Source organism: Hippoglossus stenolepis, chromosome 8 (genome assembly GCF_022539355.2).
Source record: "Hippoglossus stenolepis isolate QCI-W04-F060 chromosome 8, HSTE1.2, whole genome shotgun sequence".
In the NCBI taxonomy this organism is placed as follows: Eukaryota; Metazoa; Chordata; class Actinopteri; order Pleuronectiformes; family Pleuronectidae; genus Hippoglossus; species Hippoglossus stenolepis.
Genome location: NC_061490.1, coordinates 19,993,486 through 20,015,439, shown reverse-complemented (window position 1 = coordinate 20,015,439; position 21,954 = coordinate 19,993,486). Strand labels below are relative to the sequence as shown.

The window sequence follows — 21,954 nt, the reverse complement described above, 5'->3', positions numbered from 1 at the left end:
TACATTTCTAACAGCTACAATTAAGCGTATGTAAAACACAGGCACAAACAAGCCTGTACATCAGGTTTCCATTGTTTTACAGCGTCTGCACATTGTAAACACACTTTGTGTCACATGCTGCACAATGTGACTGAGCCACAAGGAAAAGGAACACAACCTTATCTGACGTATGCAAATGTTTTATGACTCCGCGCGTCTCCGTGTGGACGAGGCTTTTCAGGAGGGAGGTGCCAAGAAGTCTGAACATTTTCAAAGCTGCTGAACGTCCACACGTGAAGAGGACTTCTCAGGGACTTCTGCTCACACGGGGACACCAGGAGACACCAGGAGACACAAGCAGGCAAGTTGTCGGTTCGCCATCTGCAGTGAGATTTGTAGACGATGAAAGGGGAAAGGAGGCTGTAACCTGATACCTCCTCACCTACCGGTTACTGCAGACATGTCCTACCTGTCACCTCTGTCAAGAACAGCTGTATTCGTACAGTCGGTTCGTCTGTTATACCTTTCAAACTGTTAGAATACTGTGTGGTGCGTAAAACTGTGCGTAAAACTGTGAGTAAAACTGTGAGTAAAACTCTACAGCCTTGGTCCCTGTCTCTGTCTTTACCCGACAGGCTGATCCCACTTTACAGTAAGCGAGAAGAACAGGCCTCTTGTACCTGATGGTTGCTTTTGTCTCCTGGTGATCAAATATGACGACTAACGTACAATAACCAACGTTGAAACTATTAATAATAATAATAATAATAATAATAATAATAATAATAATAATAATACATATGAGTTATGGAGTTAGTAACATGGAAAATGGAAGACATCCTATTAGTAAAAGTGAAATGTATGAAAATGTTTAGAGTAAAGGAAATTAAAGCAGCAACTACAATTCCTGGTTCCTATGATTTGTGTTTAGTTTATAAACCATCAAAAATCCCTCACAATGCCCGAGCAGACCTCAAGGAAACAAAAAACTAAATATTCAATCCAAATAAGGCTAACACAATAATGGCTAACACAGTTAGTCCGTTATTTAAAAAGCGATGATTTATCTTTTTTGTTATTGATTAACTCTTTGTTGCCCAATTGTTTTTCCATTTCTGTGATATTTAGGCTACTTTACCTTTAACATTCAAGAGACGACTGACACATCACATTGTGAATTCCTGTTGAGAAATCCAAAGATACCCAATATATTGGGCAAATAAGAAAAAAATTAAATTATTGTTAATATTAATAAGATTGTTTCTGTTTGATGGAACAGTTCAGAAAACAAAGATTCTTACAACTTCAAAGAGTTTTCATGAATATATGCGTTTGTATTGAATAAGATGCAGAACAGAATGTGAAGATTTTATATTTGAGTTAATTCAACATGTATTCCTAATTAAATGTCATTTTTCTTCAGTCAGTCGATGAACATCATCCAGAGGACATAACACGTCTTCTATGCAGCTGAAAAGAGGCCCAGATGCTCCATCATGGATCAGGTACTTCCCAGCCAGAGCTCAGCTGCAGGTCTACTGGAACCAGACAGCGAGGAGCTCCAGCTCCGGGTGGACTCCTTCAGGAAACTGGGTTACTCCTCAGAGGAGGTCCGGTCCGCTCTGAGGAAGCTGGGGCTCAGCCCAGACACCAACTCGGTGCTCGGGGAGCTGGTCAGGATCAGGACCAGCACCGCACCCTGCAGTTCTGACGGAGATGAGAGGAGAACCGGACTAAAGGACTCTCTGCTGCCTCCCAGCTGGGCCATTGGATCCAGAATCACGACACAACTGGGGCACCAGAGGAAAACAGAGACAGAATTGAGGCCTATTGTTATTGACGGCAGCAATGTTGCCATGAGGTAATCCTGAGAGCAAGTGTTTCCTCTCTTTTATGGGACCAGTAGATCAGTAACTTAAATCATTATTTGTCCTTTTCGTGGTTGTTATGTTTGCTGCTTTGAACTGCAGAGCTGCTACATATATGTGCACATGATTTACTGCATCCAGCGACCTCAACAGCTCGTGGACCCGGGGACAGTAAAATACCTGCAAAGTAACATGTTTCAAACTACCATGGCTAAATGCCACGTTGTCACTCAACTCTGACCCTGAAACATAAAAACAACATGCATCTTCCTCCTCGGCGGTGGGGGAAGATGTTATTTTTTTAAAAAGGTGTTCACCACCCTGCCTGTGCATGTTTTTGCAAAGGCAGCTGCTACAATATGCAAATTCTAGAGACACACCTTAAGGTGTCCGCCTCACAACCGATAAATAAGTGTGATACATGAGTTATGACCTGAGGGAAGTCATTGAGAAGGCTCAGGTTTTAACTTTCTTTTTTATTTTTTTTTTGACAGATCCATTTAGTTAAATTATCTGTATTCATTTATTTGTACTTGTTCCCTCACCTCTGTCTTTTACAGTCACGGCAACAAGGAAGTGTTCTCCTGCCGAGGCATCCAGCTGGCAGTGAATTTTTTCCTGGATAGAGGCCACAGCTCCGTCACTGTGTTTGTTCCCACTTGGCGAAGGGAGCAGCCCAGACCTGATGCCCCCATCACAGGTAACAATAGAAGAATGAACAGCCCAGCACACAGATGGCACAAACCCCCCTGAAGCAAGCAGAATCAAACACCATTATTTATCCCTAAAGTTTAGCAAACAAAAAATTCAAATGAGAAACAATGTCTGGTTCAAACAGAAATAACATTGAACTCTTTTACACCAAAATCTTCAGTTTTATACAAAATTATACAGTTTTTTTAAATGTGGGTAAACCCGTTAAAAAAAGGGGATTGACTCTTTTTCACTTTCCAGTAGAGGAGTTTGCCTCTGGTTAACTTTCTCTCTGGAGTTCTTACCGTTAGCACACAGAGGAAAAGAATTAATGTCCCGTTACCGAAGAGGAGACACCAGTGTTGTGGAGTTGGGCTTGAGGTCAATGTTCATAGCTGACATTAAGTTAAATTAATCAGTTATTGTTCTGCTTCAATCAACGGAACAAGCGTCTAACAAGCGTCATTCTCATTTCATTGACTCCTAGCCAGAAAACATGGGCTACTAAGCTAAGCTAACCAGCTACTGGCATTAACACATACATACAGAGAGTGGTATTGATCGTCTCATCTAAGTCTCCACAAGCAATCAAAAGTGGATATTTTCCAAAATGTCAGAAATCGTCCGTTAATTAGAATCAGTTGTTTGACAGTAAAAAGTAAAACCTTGTATATCACTGTATCTGTAGGTACATGCGTGTTCCTCTATCTGTTCCCTCAGCAGTCTTGTGATAATGTTTCAACGTTGTCCGAGGCTGAACTGCTGAGCTCGTGCCAGATGCATGTGGCAACACATCAAGATTACGAAAGACAGCTACCGAGTTATGTTTTAACACGAACCCATGATAGCAGCGAGTGTGGGAACCTTAGATGATTTCCTGCGGCACTTTCCATGAGGGCACAGCATGACGGCATGAAAGTCGTGTGGCAGCAGGACACAATAAAGGGCTCTGCATGTTTGATGTCTGAGTCACTTATGTTTCTGGGTGTATCTGACAAATCACAGATCACTATCACGTCTTTGTCACGTCATTTTACGTCTGATGCCTTTTATTCCACCTCTAGTTTTTCGACCGGTCAAGCTTATCTACCCACCGATAATGAAGAAACTGCCGGCCTTTTCAAACTGATGCATCATCACCTCGTGGCTCTCGGGATTTAGTAACCGGTGCTCGCCTGGGTGGAGTAATCCAAGGGATCTGTTTTCATTCTGTGAACAAGGAAGTAAAAATCAGCCTGCAGTCATTCCAGGGAAAGCCCCATCAGGAAGTACAGCTGTGTTTTTACTCCCACACCTAGTTGAGTGGGTTGCTCAGGCTGCAGTTAAGTGCTGACAATCATCTACAGTAAGTGGTTGAGTGAAGACAGTCAGCCTGAGACACACAAACACTTATTTACTGAGGTGGCTGAGTAAATTGTGGGTTTCATGTCACCTTCAGGCCTCTTGGATGGTTCCTTTCATTTCACTTTTAATTTGCAATAAGCGCTAACAATGCACATATTGTGTTTCCATTCACTCTTGCAGGAAGAGTAATATGATATAATGTACATAGAGGTAGTTCTGATGTTGGTTCAGGTGATGTAATACCTTCTTTGTGTTCGGGGATTTGATCGCTGGAGCTTTGTCGGATGGTTATTCTTTATTTTTTGTTTAATTGTGTGTTTTTTGTTGCTTGACTGTGCAGTTGAGTATATTGATCAATGTTTGTCATGTTACATAACAAAGGTATTCAGCTTATATACAGCTGTGATAATGATACACCACAGTTAAATACAGTGTTAAAGGGTAATGACTCAGACATGATTGTTTGCATTCCCAGATCAACACATCCTGATGGATCTCGAGAGACGTAAAATAGTGGTCTTCACGCCGTCAAGGCGAGTTGGGGGCAAGAGAGTGGTCTGCTATGACGACCGCTTTATCGTGAAGTTGGCGTACGAGTCGGAGGGAGTGATCGTATCCAATGACACCTACCGTGACCTCCAAGGAGAAAGGCCTGAGTGGAAGAAATGCATCGAGGAGAGGCTGCTCATGTTCTCCTTTGTGAATGACAAGTAAGCACCGAGTGTCTCTCTGACTGAGGCTGTGAGGTCTAATGACTTCCTATTCACAAATAAGATTTAATGCAGCTGCACTGAAAAGTAAGGCCTCGTCCACCTGATTTCTCATTAGTAAGTTTGATTTTGTTTTTCCTCCAGATTCATGCCCCCTGATGACCCTCTGGGTCGCCATGGCCCCAGTCTTGACAACCTGCTGAGGAAGAAGCCTCTGCCAACAGAGACGAAGAGACTGCTCTGTCCTTATGGTGAGATACTATTATGAATCAGGACGAGAATCACTTTAGCTGCAACATAGATGCATTGTTGTTTTTTTATTTGGCCAAAACAAAAATGTGGCTCCTAAATGAAATGACCCTAAGCTTTATTTGTTTGTGTCCATTTTTGTTTTTCTCAGACAAAAAGTGCACTTATGGCATCAAGTGCAAGTTTTACCATCCAGAGCGAGCCAACCGGTCCTACCTCTCTTTGGCTGATGAGCTGAGAGAGAAAGCCCAGATTTCTTCTGCAAAAGAAGAGAAACATGTCTCATTATCACACAGACAACCTGAAACGGGACCTGCTCATAAAGCAGCTTCTCATCCTCGAGACCCGAACACGGAGCTTGTGAGAGACGGGCAAAGCTCCTCATATCCAAGTCTCATCAGTGAAAACAAACTGTCGTACTGGGAGGATCCTATGAAGAGTTTAAACCATTTGCCCCACTCGGGCCAGAGTCAGAAAGATTGGCCTGGGCTGCACTCGGCGCCCAATCATTACTATACCAATGTCTCCCACGAGTACCTGGATTCAGGCCTCGGCTCTTTCGACAGCCAGTACTCTGATAACCTGCATTGCCACAGCAACTCCCACAGGCTCAGGTCCCAGCAGCAAAGTGGCCTCGCTGGAACCAGACACAACAGCAGCCCCTCCTGCAGGTGCTGTTCTCACACTGTGCCCTCAGCAGCGCACCAGCAACACCACGGGAGCCTGGACTCTCATTGTCAGCCCAGCTACCCTCACATGTTCCCACCAGGTGTGCCACATCAACACAGCCTCCCCAGCCCGCTCCATTATGGCGGTGCCCCCCAACATCAGCACAGTTACTGGTCAGATCCCTTTCAGGGGCTTCCCCAAGCCAGCACATCAGGCAGTCTCCCCTCTTCCGTCCCATCGTCACACTCACACAACTCTTGCTGCTCCTACGAAGGCCACGAGTATCACTCCTGGGGCCAACAGCAGCCATCTCCTGCCGCGTTCGACCCTCAGAGGATGGAGCTCCGCAAGAAACTGCACGCCATCTTCAACCCACATCAGGTGGATACGGTCATGGAAATGTTCCCACATCTGACGAATGCAGAGAAACTGGCTGCAGAGATTCTCAACTCGACTCAGAGAGGAATATTCTGATGATCGTCCTCCCTGCGCGCCCTCAGATCTAACATGGTACTTGACCTCAGTTGTATCCTAAATACTTTCTAGTGTTTCTTAGATGAATGATTAAAGCTGAATGCAAATATGTTTAGTTCTGTGAAATGAAAGTGACATTTTTCTTAATATTTATAAACAGTTTAGATATTCTCATTTCTCAAATATCTCAGTGAGAGCCTCCGACCTGCCTGCGGACTTTCTCCGCCTTGCCCCAAGTATAAAGTCAGCAAAGTCTCAGAAGGAGCCGATGTGAGAACACACATCCTCCACAGAAATGTCAAATGTGACCTTGTAATCCATGATTTGGATAAAAAGTGCCTGTAGACCCAAAATAGTTATGACTGAGTTTCCTTAGTTTTGATTGTTGATGCATATTGTGTCAAATGTGATTTATTTAAAGTTCTCATGCGACAGGAAATCACTGAATAAAGTATTAGTTATTCTTTTATCCGGCTGTTGTTCTCCCGAACAATCTGCTGTTCAGTGTTATCTCTGTGAGGTCTGTATTTCAACACACTATGGCCGATCATTGTGTTGATTCAGTTAATCAAGGGTTGCAGGCTTTGCATATAGCGTTGACAGTAAACTGTAATCCAATAAGGAAACTGAGAAAAAGACTTTGACGCCGGTGAAAGGAATTGGTTTTGGCGTGTGTCATCAGCCGTTTCCTGTAAATCAGTTTCATGGAACACTCATAGAAGACAGTTGCTGAACCACGACACACATGTTTGGACTAAAGTGTGATTGAGGATGTGATTAAAAAAAAAACAACACAAGTACGGAAATAATGTTCTCTTAATCACGTACTGTGAAAGTACACTGTGAGATAAACAATCATTCTGTATGTATATAGGAAAAAAACATGTCACTGTTAATAAACCAATGTGTCAGATATTGTTTTCCTGTTGGAGTTACTTGTACCAGTTGTTCTAAAGCTTATTTTCCAGTAACAGAGGAACCGAGTGTCGGCCCTCACTCGTACTTACATCATGACTTATTGCCTACATTTCTTCCTGAATTTCACAAGAGCACTTCAGGTCACTTCTGTTTTTCTAGCTGTGATATAAACATGACTTCACATGTACTATTCCAGTATTAACCAGATTAAGACAACAGTTTAAAACACACAGCATATTCAGATGACCTCAACCTGAGTGGGGTCGGTATAAGTCTTGCGATCTATTGGAGTTTTCACTGCATTTTGCAAGATTGGCACGTCCGGCAGTTACAAACTGCTTGATGTCATGATCAGGGAAAATAAAATACCAAATACCCTTATTGTAAGTGCATCAAAATAAACTACAAAACACAGCAGTCACGCCGTGTATCATAAAAAAAATACTTTCTCTATTTGCTCAAAGCGAGAGGCCCTTTAGGCCACTACTTGAGAGTCATTCACACAAAAATGTTTGCACTCAACAGGATTGTAGCACCTCCTGTTATCATGCCTTCAGGTTTTGTCGTTTTTTCAGTGGAGCCTGAAGTGGTGTTTGATGCTTGTTTTATTTAAAGACCAGCTCAACAACTCGCTCATAAAGAACAGTTACACACTGTAACTCTGACATTTCTCTCTGCCCAAGCTTCACACAGGGTTGAAATTGTATTTATTTTTGTGATTCTTCAGAGACATGACAACACAACACTCGTGTTTTTATATGTGTACTATGATACAAAAATACCTCATTACAATAATGTATCAGATCCATGACTGTAACTACTGTTCTCTGCTCAGTTGGTTCTCTATGGTGCAGCTTGGCGTGATGTATCCTCGTCATTCCCAGGCCATCAGTAGTTTGTGGAATGGTACAAAGGCACCAAATCCAGGTTTACTGCAAGGGGCAAAAAGTAAAGTCACAATGAAACTGAATAAATCAACTACAGGTAAAATAACAGAGAAAACAAACCATGACATTTGCATTCAAACTTTCACATGTGCGACCTATTTAAGTTGCGGGTAAATAATTAATTTCACTATCAACAGAGGACGAGACTTATGCCCCGTTTCCAACCTCAAAAGGCAAATTAGTCTGTTCACGCCTTACGAGCTGTTTCATGAGCTTCTCAACTTGACATCAGTCTGAGATTTGCATATTCAGCTCTGTCACTAAATGCACATGATATGCTCAGGTATGTCCGGAGGCCACGTTTGACAGTTTAATGCCTGCTGTCAGTCGTGTTGCATCACAGTCACAGAAAACCCGCTGTGTGATTTCTGCGTATTTGACTCATGCCTCAGGAATCACAGTTTGATAACAGATGGCCAGAAGTGTTGATGTAGTGTATAAATCTGGAGGGATTCAAGACTGGAACAATAGCAAAGTTCTGAAGATATTTTAAAAAGTAAGTAGGGTTTGTTTATCTCAGTGAAGCGTCAGAGTGGATTCCCAGACGAGGTGTAAACGTTCAAGAAGCTGCATGTTTCTGTGATCAAACAATAAGGAAATGAGGTCAGTTACCATTCAAAGTAGCTGTGTCCCCTGTGGCTGCCGTCATGCAGCCCATGATCAGGTGTCTGCAGCTCCACGCCGAGGTGGAGATCTGACTCCCCCTGCAGGTGGCCCAGGTAACGGACCGTCCCTGTGCTAACCCGCCCAGACGGCAGCATGACCCTGACCCGGTGGCCCAGCTGCAGGTCCATGGGGGAGTGGGGGACAAAAGCCCGGTGGGGCCCATAGGACGTCCTCCATGATCTCACACTGAAGGAGCAGGAAGGTTCAGTCAGTAACAAATCCCCAGATGGTGAAAGTCAATTCTACAGGACTTTAATTCAGGGTTTCCCAAAACTATCAGGCCCCCAGCTCCTAAAATAATGATTCCAGAGACTTGTGACCCCCGCTCTCCTCTGTGGTGCATGACTGAAGCATATGAATGATATCAATTTGATTTAGTTTCACAAAAAATGACCTAAATGCATGATTTCTGTTATAAATTGACCTAATGCAACCATTGCTGTCGCTTATCTGTCATCGGCAACTCGGGGGAAATTATTGCATATTATATATTATAGTTGGGCACAAAGAAAATCAGATTGCTGAGGATTTGTGTTTATTTTCATGTTATTATTATAAAATTAACAAATTAAAAAACCTCCTTTGTAAAAATTTGGGCTAAAAAACACTATTCTTAATTGTTTTGGAATTATATTTGATTTCTGGGAAAAGATCAATGTCATGTCAGTTATATATATGACTTACTTTTCTTTGACAGGTGGTAGCAGCTGCTCTGTTCTAAGGTTTTTCTCACTAATAAACACAATATCTTTTATATTTTATGTTTTAGAGCAAATTCATGTATGCAACATAAAACTATTTTATTTGTTATGAATATAATGAGATATAATCTGGTTAGAGCCAGGCTGACGTTTGTTCCCTGTCTCCTGTCTTTTAGTGAAGTTCGTGATTGTAGTTTCATATTTGCCGCACGGACGTCCTGTACCTGGTGACTGAGGATGAGGAGGATGCGAGTCTTGAGCTCAGCGCTGTTGATGAAGATAAGCGACTGTCTGACAAGCTGCTTCTCCAGCCGTCATTTCTTGATGACATCTCACTTCCTCTGTGTAGAAACATGTGTCTTGAGAGACCTGTCCATTAGAAAACAGCACTTTAAGTCTTTGGTCAACTTGAAACTCTTGCATGTATGAAAAACTCTTCACTCATATTTCTGTCATTTTACTTGAGCTCTCCTCAAAACCTTGTCCATTGTCCACTCCTGACTCTGCCTGATCATCACAAGTGGCCACTCTCACCAACACTCCAGCCTCAGAGGTCAGCTGAGGAGACAGAAGGGACTTATCATTAACAAAGTCATAAACACACACACACTCACACACTCACATGTTCACAAACACACCTGACCACGTAGCTCTTCCTGTTTCCTCTGCAGCTCTGAGAACCTCCTCTCCCAGGACACCCTCTCACAGGCGACCCTGGTCTTCAGTGACAGGATGTCTCTCTCAGCCTTGGTCAGTCTCTGGTTCAGGCCAGTGGTGCGGTCGGGGCTCCCCGGTATGGCTGCGATCCCTTTACTTTCAAAACCTGACAACAGGAGTCGAGTGGTCAACGTGACACATGTGCACTTGCACGTGTACGGAGATAAGTTTATTTACAGCAGGATGCAGACAAGATTTTTTTTTTATTTTTATGAAGCAGATAAAATATTGTTTATTTTAATGAGTTTATAATAATATAATAAAAATGTGTCTATAAATCCATAAAAGAAGTTCAGTTATTAATGTTAATAATGTTATTATTCTAATTATTCTTATTTTTATTCTTATTCTTATTCTTATTCTTATTCTTATTCTTATTCTTATTCTTATTCTTATTATCAGCTACTCTGAATAGAATGAAACCAGTTAAATAAAATCTGTTGTAATCAAAACTTATTTTATTCATTATTTTTTATCGCTGACTCTTACCCACAAGTTGTTTCATCTGTGGCCTCGTCTCCTCTGTAACGTGTTGTTCCCTTGGCAAGAATTTGATTGCATTATATGGGCAAATCTGCAAGATTAATACACCTATTGTATTTACACTATAAATAACAACCCCGTCTAAACCTATGCAACAATACAAATGACTCATGCACTCACCCACAGGAACCTGCAGGTGCACAGTATCCCTTTAAATGTCCATGTAACCACAGTCCACAGGATATAAGCCGTCATATTGGAGCATTTTCTGACTGGAGAACCAATGATATGAACGTTCCTGGGGTGAAATAATATCCCATCTCTACATTGACGCGTATTCATGACTGTGGTTTTACTACACTGGGGTCTACTGAGTCCAGAGGATCAGGTGTAGGCTGCTAAAGAAAGTAACTCCTGTGGGCGGATGCTGCAAACTCATACAAACACAAAACACAGACAGTGACACACTGACCTTGGCCAGAAGCTCACCTGTAGACTGGGAGGAAACCATCCCATGTGAGGTCATATGAAAGTAGTGGCTCCCATTTCTGCTCAATGGGCCTCAGTGTGTGTAGTCCTGCTAATGTGCACAGAGCTCAGAGGCCTGTTGCTACGTATCAGGTCTGTGTGAACGCTGCTGCTGACGACTGCTGGGAAGGTAAATCTTCTCTAATCTTCTTAGTCATGCAGTTACAGAGTGTAGTTGTATCCAGGCTGCTTAATTTGGTCTGCTGAGCCTCAACTGTAAACAATAAGAGGCCACATGTTATCCTGTTGGAATCAGTCTGCCTTCTGATAAAGTGAATCGGATGAACTGAGGAAGAATTAAACACACGTTCGGCCAAAATGTGTTTTTATTTATTTTAGAACGGACTCCCACAAAAACATTTATTTTGAAATGGAACCATGATTACGAATTTAAAGTGAAATTTTCTGACAGTTAAATTCAAAATGTGACAATATCACATATACACTCATTGAGCATTTTATTACCTACTTGGCAAAGACCCAGAAATGTGGACGTTTTTTGGATGAGCGGTTGTCGATAAGACAGAGAGAGATTTCTCCATTTATGTGCCATCTTATCAAGTTTTCCTCCAGATGATGCAAATCTGTATTTTTCATGACATGGATTCTGACATCATCATCAGCCTCCACAAAAATATCAGAAAGCTCAAAGCAACTAAATCAAAAAATTATATTCCCACTATTTCTACAATTTATAATACAATTCAAATGTGAGATTATGTCCCAGAATTATATGATACCAAACAAAAACACATTTAAAATATTAAATGGCCAACAAAGTCTATACAAAGTTCTGCACACGTCGAACAAACCTGCTCGACTTGGTTTGTCTGATTTCCTCTCCAGAGATCAGTGTTCATTCCTCTTCACTGGAGGGTGCTGTTCACCAACAGTGTTAAAAAGCTGTTGTTTGTCAGAAACCAAACGCTGCATCATCTCCCTGTTAGGAAATCAAGGGGCAGTATTTGTTCCCAGTTGATTATTCACAGTACACAGAGTTTTTGGTTTCAGAGTAAAAACTGGGCGTTCAAATGAAACGTGAGCCCACAGTTTCCATCTGTGTGGTGTGAATTTAGTCCGAACACCGTCTTTGTTGCTATGTTGCTTCTATGAAAGTAAGACACTAATCCAGGGTCATGTCCTTACACAAGCACACGCATAGTTCCCACGTGTAAATAAACAACCAAACAGGAAAGCTAGATTCACACCGTTTCATCAGCTATGTGATATTTTTTCTGTCAGTCATTTGATTATTGGTTTGGCATCCGGCAATATTTTGCAATGTAATTCTTGGAATCTTTTTTATTTTTTATATTTAGATGGAGGTATATCTGGACTTAGGGAAATTATTACCAAGATAAACAAAGATACTACTTCTCTGTACGTATAAACTAAATATTTTATACAGGTGACATACAGCCAAAATACTTTTTAGGCCACAGAGATTTATTTTGCTGCAGTACCGGGAGTGGCCCCCAGGGGGGAAAAAAGATAGCAAAGCTGAGTGGCTGAACTTTATATCCACTTCTGTTAACGCATTAATGATGACGTCATGTGACAACCAGTGGGGGCAGCGTGGGTCAGAGCTGAAGAGAAAAAGAAATGTTGATGGAGTAAGATGTGAGCTCATCAGACCTCGGAGGCTTGTCTGTAAAGCTGGAGGCCACATTAGCAACTACGAGCATCACACACCAGAATCTGTGACATGTCACATACAGTGAGGGTAATGAAGACACCTGGGTTTGACCAGAAAGAAGAATAAAAAAGATACTTCCTGTTCTGCTGCATCAATTTTACTGTCCATTGTGAGTCTGATATTTTTGTAGAGTTTGTAATTAAGGGAACTTTTCGCAGCCAGGACAAAAGGAGAAATTACACCTAACTCTGTCAATGTACATGTGTGTGAGTCTGTATTGTTTAAGACGGACTTTGAAAATGTGAAACTACCCTTTAATGAACCCAGATGAAGCTGACTGAGCCTTTTGGATACAGAGTCATTATTTCATTGAGCGTAATACAGTGTGTGGCATTAACAGCCACATCCTGCCTCTGGATAAGTCAATTAATCAGCAGAAAATTATCTGATAATAAAATTCAAAACTCAAATTAATGTTATTCACGAGTTGGGAATATTTCAAATTATCCCCCTTATCCTTCTAATAGTCATCCAAACACAACAGACACATTTCGTGTGTTTCCTGCAGCTGCGGTGAAGAAAGGAAGGATTTCTGTCACCCGAATTGTGCAAGTGCCTTTTGTGTCGTGTCCAAGAATTCGACGTTCTTTGGGCCACAAAGAGGTGATTGTAGTGTGAGGGGGCTGGTGGGCAGGGAGCGGGGTCTGATTTCACATTGTGTTGTACAGAAACCAAAGGGTTGCCTATACAACAGCCCGCAGGGCACTGCAATCTCACCTGTACCCTTATAGGCCAGCAAAGGCTTAAGCCACTGAGTTATTTTAGTAAATCTTTAAATGCAGGGTGCACAGTTTTAATTAAACTTTATCAAAGCAACCGTACACTACAGGGCATTGTAATGTAATATCGTCTTTTATGTTGAATCGACACACAGGAAAATGGGATTTAAAGACATTTAGGGGATGTCTGGGGGTAAACAGGGTAATTAAAGTATCCATTTGGGGGAAAGTTATGAAATAAGCAGTTTCTGTTTTTAACTACATTTCTCAAATTGATCAATATCAAAATATCCCAATTTTTTTCCCCACCTCCAAAATTCATCACCCCGTCAATTCTCAGGCATCTTCAGACCCGCCCAGCAACAGGAGGCTGTTAGTCTCCTCCTCTCACACTGGTATAGCCGTGCAGGTGAGAGTTTCCACATCTTACATTGCCACTCCAGTGCTGTCAGCAGGAAGCGAAGGGGGGAGGTGAGAGAGAAGGAACACCAGTGAGAGAGAGAGAGAGAGAGAGAGAGAGAGAGAGAGACAGAGAGAGCTCATTCACTTCAACCACAGCTGACACCAAAACCTGCACAGTGCGCCCCAGGTGAGTCGCCTCCACCGATTTTAAATGATGGTTCTTGTATGTTTTAAATGTAACTAAATGCAGCTTAGATATTTGTGCACGGGGAATCACAAGGTGGTGTTACCACAGAGGATGATGCAGCAGGGGGATTTTGTTCGATCTCTTATGATGTGATATTTCTGTTAGAAACCACATATTTGATGTGTGAAGTTTGCTAATGACAAGCAAGTATTTAAATATATATGGATTCATTTATATACTTTATTGAGAGTCTATGTTTCCAAATAACTCCCCCATTCCAGACAGCTTGAAATTTAGTTGTTTTAATTTTCAATCTCAAAAATACCTTAAAATTAACTGATTCTGGTTGATAATGAAATTACTCACAACAACAAAAACATCGGTTTTGTGTCTGTAGCGTCTCTTCACACAATCCCTTTCATGAAACTGGTGATACTGTCATTTTAACTGCTCCTTGGAGTCAACTTCATGTTTCACCTATGGAACATGATGAAAATGTAAGTTAAAGTCAGGACGACCATTAGGAGGTGGTTTAAAACATGAACTATTCAGCACCTGCACACTTCATCGTGCACAGAACACTGTTCCCAATTAAACTCAGCATTTCGACCTGGACGATGGCTTGTGTTGTCGCTCAGTTTCCAGGGTGTAGAGCCCTGAGGAGGCCATGCTGGGATCCAGGGGAGAGGGGAAAAAACAAGCCGCCTGACGGTTCTCCCGAGGGAACTGATTGAGGAACAAACACATTTTAATTGTGTTCGCTGATTTGCGAACAGAGACACTTATCATATAATTGCCGGTGACTGCATGACCTCATGAGGGGGTGAATATTACTAAAAACTGCTCATTGGGCTTAAACCTAAAATGTTGTATTCCAGGAGCTACTGATGTTCGGGAATAGAAAAGTGCAGCATTAAATCTCACATTTAGCAGTTTCGGGCTCTGTGACTCTGTGACAAACAATTACAGGATCAGTTTCAGCAGAACAATTAGAGGATTGTAAAGAGAAGAGACCACAGATGACTCCCACAGATCTAAAGAGCTGCCCACTGAGCGCGACAGTAATTCAGTGAGTCCTATTAGCTTGGGTAAACAGTTTGAATTGTGCCCACATTACCATTCATCATAAAGATCCATTGTCTGCGCACAAATTAAGTTTGTTGTCGCTCAGTTTGTTCTGCGAGCAGAGATTTGTCATTGCGTCTGCATCAAAAACCTTGTGTACTTATAGAAGAGCATCCTGCAGCTGTCCATTCATGTTCATTGTGTGTCTTACCTTTCCATTTACCAGGATTCTAACATGATTTTATTACAGGCTGAACAAAGCGCTCCCTCCTTTTCTCTCTGCGTGACAATGGCCACCACTCCCGTTAAAGACTCAGGTATGAGTGTGTGTTTTCTCAGGCTTTTAAAATCATTGTCAGTGGTCACACACACGTTCCCTAATCTGCACAAACCTTTTCTGTCAAGTTACATCAGTTTTGTTTGTGTATCATGAATATGTCTCAAAAAGATATTGAATATGTACAAATAACTAAATTCATAACCTCAGACCCCAAATTATTTTATGGTAAAACTCCCCCCCAAAAAAGAAAAAGATGTCAGTAATAATTTGGTCAAAGTGCAGGAATATCCAAATCAATTCATTTCACTGTAAAGTGTGAATTCGGCCGCTGCAGTGCTACAATTTGGACGTCTTCAGATTTTTTTCTCTTCTCATTTGTCCCTTTGAAGAAGTTAAAGCGAAGCTAAAAAACACCTGCTCTGCTGCTAGAGAGGCAAACTTTCACCAAAGTTAGTTTGGTCACTTAATGGTAGTTTCTGAACTATTTAAGTCTGTGACAAAGTGTTGACAGACTGAAACTCCAATTCTGAGGTACATATTGCTCACATGGCTAAACTAACATAACTACCTCAGTCTGACTACACATGCTTGCACTTTAAATATATTTGTAAACATCTCTTCCTTCCTTCCTCATACTATATTTTCTCCGTAAAATAGTTAATTATTTTTTATCATATATTTATGTCAAGGAGAGTCGTAGAAAAAGCATTTCACTGCACGTCGTACTGTGTATGGTTGGTGTATGTGACAAGTACAAATTGTAATTTTAACATTTTTAATTTGATAAAGACCGAAATAAATCCTGGAAATAAACTCCAGATGTTGACATATTTTGCTGGATAAAAGAAAAACTGATTAGCTCCAAAGTATTGGAGGTTCTTCCTCTGGGCACCATGACAATCTGCATCAGGTATGATGACAATCCATTGAACCAAAAACTAGATCTGTCCACCAGGAAAGGTTCCAAAGTGGGACAATAAATATCTGTGCATAATGCCGTGGCAGCTGATCTAAGCCTTGACCAATGAACATGTCCCATGAGACACCCTGTTAGCAAAGATCTCTAATAAGCCATTTTGAGAAATTATGGTCTTACAAATGCATTTTCCCTGATATTATGAAAAAATTTATTCTGAAATTAAATATGTATTTTGCTACAATGTTTCCCAAATTGCCAGGTTTCACAGGTGCCCTGCACCTCCTCCTGTTAGGACTACTCCTGCCAGCAGTATTAGTGTCAGGTCAAAGTACATCAACTGCCACCACTGCAAACATGACAATGAACAACGCAACCTCCCAGCCGACAAACACTTCATCTGGAGCAAACAGCAGCACCACCCAGGCCCCCACCTCCCAGTCCCCAAACACCACCTCTGGGGCCCCAACAATGACCACACAGTCCGCTACGACCAACATCATCAGCCAGTCTGCCAACTCCACCACCTTAGGAGGTACAGCACTCAGCACCACCAACCAGCCATCCACAGCCACAGCAACCTCTGGGGCCCCAGCACTTAACACCACCACCCAGACATCCACAGCTCCACAAACTTGGGGCCCAGCACTTAACACCACCACCCAGACATCCACAGCCACAGCAACCTCTGGGGGCCCAGCACTTAACACCACCACCCAGACATCCACAGCCACAGCAACCTCTGGGGGCCCAGCACTTAACACCACCAACCAGCCATCCACAGTCACAGCAACCTCTGGGGGCCCAGCCTTAACACCACCAACCAGCCATCCACAGCACAGCAACCTCTGGGGGCCCAGCACTTAACACCACCAACCAGCCATCCACAGCCACAGCAACCTCTGGGGGCCCAGCACTTAACACCACCAACCAGCCATCCACAGTCACAGCAACCTCTGGGGGCCCAGCACTTAACACCACCAACCAGCCATCCACAGTCACAGCAACCTCTGGGGGCCCAGCACTTAACACCACCAACCAGCCATCCACAGTCACAGCAACCTCTGGGGGCCCAGCACTAACACCACCAACCAGCCATCCACAGCCACAGCAACCTCTGGGGGCCCAGCACTTAACACCACCACCCAGCCATCCACAGCCACAGCAACCTCTGGGGCCCCAGCACTCACCACCACCACCCAGACATCCACAGCCACAGCAACCTCTGGGGCCCCAGCACTCACCACCACCAACCAGCCATCCACAGTCACAGCAACCTCTGGGGGCCCAGCACTAACACCACCACCCAGACATCCACAGCCACAGCAACCTCTGGGGGCCCAGCACTTAACACCACCACCACCAGACATCCACAGCCAAAGCAACCTCTGGGGGCCCAGCACTCAACACCACCACCCAGACATCCACAGCCACAGCAACCTCTGGGGGCCCAGCACTTAACACCACCACCCAGACATCCACAGCCACAACCTCTACCGCAATCACCAGCACTCAGTCCACCACAACATCTAACCCATCTGGAGGTATTGCAACCACCACCACCTGATATCCCATCACCAATAGCACCTCCAGAGACTGACTGCTACTAACCAGTCCCCCACATCCACCAACTCAACAACCACTGCCAATTCTGCACCTTCAATATCTATCACTTCTAATTCTTTTCTTTTTCTTCAGTTTCTACTACAACCATGAACCAGTCCAGCCTCACCACGATGGTCTCAGGTGAGACCAGTTTAATTTCCTCTGTAACTTCAGGTATTGCTTCTTTAACCTCAATAATTTCCACCAACCAGTCACCAAGCTCCACTGGTATGGTGTTTATTTTTCATCAAATATTGAGATGCTTCAATTAACTTTGCAGTATTTGTTTTCCCATTTGAAGAAAATAAAAGAATTGCTTATTTTTCTGTTTTTAACTATTATTGACATCCATCTTTTTGCCTCAGGTGGAACGACCATAGCCATTGTCTATGTGAGTAGGGCAAGTCCACCTCTTGAGAGAGAAGTGTTTTTTCGTATTTGTGTCTCTCCCTTGTCACCCGTTCTTCTTCATCATTGATTCTGTCTCTCTCACCTTCATCGTGTATCCCTCATCTCTCTCAAACACAGTTCGAATGTCCCTCATTCAGCTGTAACAAGTCGGAGTGCTACAGTATGTACAGCAGTCAGAATGCCACCTGGTGTCCTGCTGAGTCCGTTTGTCAGGTAGGGAGGCAAACGACTCTTTTGAACCATCTCACAAACTGGTCTAATGCATTGACTTAAACTTTAATATAATTTAATCAAACGCATTTCAACTAATGCCAATATTAATTTAGGGATTGAAATATTTCCGATACCAAATATTGGTCGATATATGTATTAAAAAAACACTTGGCGATGATTCTTAAGATGTAGTTATCAAACCCTTAAGACAAAGAAATGTATTTGAGGCTTGAATTTTTTACAGTTTAACTGTAAGCTTTATTTTCAGTAACCATAAAGGAAAAAAAACTGAAATACAACCAGATGTATTGGACTTGAATCAAGAAAACAAACATCATTTTCTGCAAGTTTATTGTGTAATATAAAAGTTTTGTTATCGGCACATATCAGAAAACACAGATACTGATATGTCTGTGAAAGGCTAATATCTTTTACCGATTTTTATCGACCAACCCATATTTGGGTCAGGCTCTGGTCTTCATGTAATTATAATGGTCAGTGACATTCATATAAAAAAGAAAAGGCAAAGTAAGTGATCTCTACTTGTGTGTCGTTCTGTGTTGTATCAGCTGATGAGGCAGATGGACATGTGCTACACCGTTAGCTGCACTGCCTCATGTGCTGACAGCTGCGTCAACGCCTCTCAGATCGACTGCAATGAGAACTGCTGCAACTTTACTGGCTGCCTCAACAGCAGTTTTGCTTCCATGATGAACATGACCACAGGTAAACAGACCTCACACCTTTACTCTTCCTAATCCACGACTCAGAATTGTTACATCATTTATCTTCTTCACGTGATAAATTATTACATTTTGTTACATCTCGTGAGGCACGTTTTGCGTGTTTATAGATGTGCACTTTAAGTCTTTATTTCATATTCAAACAGTTTTGACTCTGTTCTTTACATTGTTGTAGCAAGTGGAAACACAACAACAATGACACCGACCTCCAAACCAGTCACTAAAACTACTACCACCGGCCCAGTAAACAATGTAAGGGACTGACGGCTGCATGTGTGAGTGTGTGCTGGGTACAGTGTGTATGTGTGTGTGTGTGAGCAGAAAGCTTAATTTAACTTTTTACCCCAGTATATTACATTTCTGCCCAGTAATTTGATATTCTAAAGTTAAACAATGTAAATGTGCTTGTGTTTTTCTTTCTTTTCAGGGAAACAAGTGTAATAAAGGTGTGTGTACTGGCCCGAGCTGCTACACAGCTTTTAAAACTGCACCCATCCAAACCTGCTCGTCCTCACAGCCACACTGTCAGGTGAGAATATGCAGAGAATATGGCCCGAAATGTAACAGTGTACTTCACCCACATCCATAATGTTAATTTAATGAAGCTCCAGGAATGTTAAATACTTCATTTCTACATGTAAGATTCAACAGAATTGCAAAAATGCAACATAAGTACACTGAAAAAAGAAAAGTAGTTTACCAACTTAGGAAACTACTTAAACACACAAATGAATAACATGAATGATAACACATGAATGAATTAAGTTATATTAACACAATTGAGAACTTTGATTTGAGAAAACTTAATTTGTTTGTATGTTACCAACTGAAGTATTTTTTGGGTGTAAAAAAATATTGATACCTCACTGACAGAAATGAGACACTGTGTGAAAGCTCCACATTAACATCTTCAACTGCCTTCATCAGCTTATCTTTACATGACCTATGAATAAAGTTATATCAGTGTAGATGAAAACTTCACAGTACTTTCACAGATGAACACACAAACTCCAGAGGGTTCTGAGCAACACTGAAATATCTCGGCCTCACATTTAGACCTTTGACCTCTCGTATCCTGCACAGTTCTATTCACTCTCTGTCGTGTTTGCAGCTGATGAAGGAGACAGTGGACTCCTCACTTAAGTGGACGGCAGGTTGCATTTCCAACTGTTCTGCCAAAACCACGTGTGAGGCCTCCACTCCACCTCCGTGTCATCTGGAGTGCTGCAACGCCACCAGCACCTCCTGCCTATGGCTGAACGGCACCATGAATGTCCCCTCGTTCGCCACCAGAGGCCCTTCTCTGCACACAGAACTGATGACCTGCTTACTCGGCCTGCTCGCCTTCACCCTGATGCTGTGAGGGACTGTGAGCGGCCTCAGTTGTTGTGTAGGGTCATGTTAGGTATCCAGAGCTTTGTATAACTCCCAGTCCTTCCAGAAATAAAGCAGGTTACAGGTTTACACTACTTCATATATCTCAGTGATATTCATATGTGATTGTGCTGTATATATAAATGTGGGGTAATATAAATGTTAAAGCTATAATGTTGATTTTCTTTCTTTTTTTATTGAAGATTCCCGGTCACATTTTTATCTCTGTTTCAAGACCAGTGACAAATGGCTTTGAACAGTATTTCTAAATGAGAAGATTCATCAACTTCAGGAATAAATTTAAAATCTTTATAATCTTTATAAATAAACAAAATAACACATTTAAAAAAAGTCAAAAACATTTTATTGGCGTGAAGTTTAGATTAAAGAAATTATTTTGAATCTAGACTCCTTGTTTTAGCCTTGACCTTGCCCATGATTAAATTCATGTCCTTTTTAAAAAATGATTTCCACTTTCAACTGACACATTTTTTATTTTGGATGGGTGAGTGAGCCAAAACACTAGGTTTTAGTGGTTGTGAGCAATTTTTTATCATGTTTTTACAAAACAATTTCCCCCTCAGATGATCAACTTTTGAAGCCATTGAGAGTAATGCACTTTATGAAACTCAAACTCTGAGCTGTCACAGGGTGTTGTGAGATTGGCTGAACAACTGCTGTCAATGTAATCACAATGAAATGTGCAATTCAGGACTTTTTGGCTACTTCTTGTCAAAAAAATGTTTTGTGGTGAATCGTGACTTTGATGTATACGTGGTGTACAAAGTATATTTTTTGGTATAATGGTGTCATGTAAATGCTCAAAGAAATCAGAACGGTGTCAGGTTATTCTAGTTTTGTGTTTCTGTAAAATATGATGATAGTGCCTGAAGAAATATATCTAATAAACGATATGATTGGTGAATCTTGACTTGATGACATCCTCCAATGGGGTGAAAGGTGAAGATATTTCTTGGGGCTCACAGATGCAATGGGCCCACAACAATTCTATTAGGATTATTTCTTTCATCAAGGAGGTTTTCATTTATATGTCTGTCTGTCAGATAGATAGATAGATAGATAGATAGATAGATAGATAGATAGATAGATAGATAGATAGATAGATAGATAGATAGATAGATAGATAGATCAAAATAGAATGTAATAAACGTAGATTTTAAAACTGTACATTCTCCCGAAGTAAATGATACACAATAAAGTACTAGAATACACAGTAAAGTACTAAATATAAGAGAACAACGAATAAGCCTATAAACAGGAGACGACAAACAAAAGACAAGTGTGCAAAGTTGCAGTAGTTGTTTGCATTGAAAGACAATGTAATGAGGTATGTAGGAATATGACTAAAATATAATATGAATATAAGATGTGCAAAT

The 21,954-nt window shown here is 41.7% G+C and overlaps 3 protein-coding genes across 8 annotated transcripts; 2 read left to right on the top strand and 1 right to left on the bottom strand.

Annotated features, from left to right (window-relative positions):
- The first annotated feature begins 237 nt into the window (after nucleotides 1-237).
- On the top strand, nucleotides 238-6,901 carry LOC118114276 (ribonuclease ZC3H12A). The gene is made up of 6 exons (XM_035164635.2): nucleotides 238-340; nucleotides 1,403-1,840; nucleotides 2,408-2,547; nucleotides 4,360-4,594; nucleotides 4,739-4,845; nucleotides 4,995-6,901. Exons 2-6 carry the CDS (start codon nucleotides 1,476-1,478, stop codon nucleotides 5,984-5,986), a joined length of 1,839 nt encoding a protein of 612 aa, XP_035020526.1. The 5' UTR covers nucleotides 238-340; nucleotides 1,403-1,475; the 3' UTR covers nucleotides 5,987-6,901.
- Nucleotides 6,902-7,571: 670 nt separating this feature from the next.
- Nucleotides 7,572-11,072, bottom strand: LOC118114275 (CAP-Gly domain-containing linker protein 2). Of its 6 annotated transcripts, none has more exons than XM_035164628.1 (8): nucleotides 10,891-11,072; nucleotides 10,599-10,716; nucleotides 10,425-10,509; nucleotides 9,857-10,041; nucleotides 9,680-9,776; nucleotides 9,443-9,587; nucleotides 8,464-8,703; nucleotides 7,572-7,836 (listed from the first exon to the last, which is right to left on the bottom strand). In XM_035164628.1, exons 1-8 carry the CDS (start codon nucleotides 10,932-10,934, stop codon nucleotides 7,779-7,781), a joined length of 972 nt encoding a protein of 323 aa, XP_035020519.1. In that variant the 5' UTR covers nucleotides 10,935-11,072; the 3' UTR covers nucleotides 7,572-7,778. The 6 variants fall into 6 exon arrangements, with proteins under 6 accessions (XP_035020519.1, XP_035020520.1, XP_035020521.1 ...); XM_035164629.2 differs by having other exon boundaries at nucleotides 9,698-9,776; XM_035164630.1 differs by having other exon boundaries at nucleotides 10,599-10,690; nucleotides 10,908-11,050.
- A 2,739-nt stretch (nucleotides 11,073-13,811) lies between these two features.
- LOC118113964 (putative GPI-anchored protein pfl2) lies at nucleotides 13,812-21,441 on the top strand. The gene is made up of 10 exons (XM_035164114.2): nucleotides 13,812-13,950; nucleotides 15,266-15,332; nucleotides 16,474-16,746; nucleotides 17,910-17,957; nucleotides 18,182-18,207; nucleotides 18,345-18,440; nucleotides 19,010-19,166; nucleotides 19,359-19,435; nucleotides 19,611-19,712; nucleotides 20,295-21,441. The coding sequence occupies exons 2-10, from the start codon at nucleotides 15,305-15,307 to the stop codon at nucleotides 20,544-20,546; spliced, it is 1,059 nt and encodes a 352-aa protein (XP_035020005.1). The 5' UTR covers nucleotides 13,812-13,950; nucleotides 15,266-15,304; the 3' UTR covers nucleotides 20,547-21,441.
- The last annotated feature ends 513 nt before the right edge of the window (nucleotides 21,442-21,954 follow it).

Excerpts from the sequence above, each read along its gene's own strand:
- LOC118114276 (XM_035164635.2), top strand. The coding sequence starts at position 1,476 with ATGGATCAGGTACTTCCCAGCCAGAGCTCAGCTGCAGGTCTACTGGAA. Across the intron at positions 1,841-2,407 it reads GGCAGCAATGTTGCCATGAG|TCACGGCAACAAGGAAGTGT; the intron begins GTAATCCTGAGA and ends TGTCTTTTACAG. Across the intron at positions 2,548-4,359 it reads ACCTGATGCCCCCATCACAG|ATCAACACATCCTGATGGAT; the intron begins GTAACAATAGAA and ends TTGCATTCCCAG.
- LOC118114275 (XM_035164628.1), bottom strand. The coding sequence starts at position 10,934 with ATGGGATGGTTTCCTCCCAGTCTACAGGTGAGCTTCTGGCCAAG. Across the intron at positions 9,588-9,679 it reads AGGTTTTGAGGAGAGCTCAA|GTCTCTCAAGACACATGTTT; the intron begins GTAAAATGACAG and ends TCTAATGGACAG. Across the intron at positions 8,704-9,442 it reads TCCTCATCCTCAGTCACCAG|TGTGAGATCATGGAGGACGT; the intron begins GTACAGGACGTC and ends CTGCTCCTTCAG.
- LOC118113964 (XM_035164114.2), top strand. The coding sequence starts at position 15,305 with ATGGCCACCACTCCCGTTAAAGACTCAG. Across the intron at positions 15,333-16,473 it reads CACTCCCGTTAAAGACTCAG|GTTTCACAGGTGCCCTGCAC; the intron begins GTATGAGTGTGT and ends CCAAATTGCCAG. Across the intron at positions 18,441-19,009 it reads CTGCTGAGTCCGTTTGTCAG|CTGATGAGGCAGATGGACAT; the intron begins GTAGGGAGGCAA and ends GTGTTGTATCAG.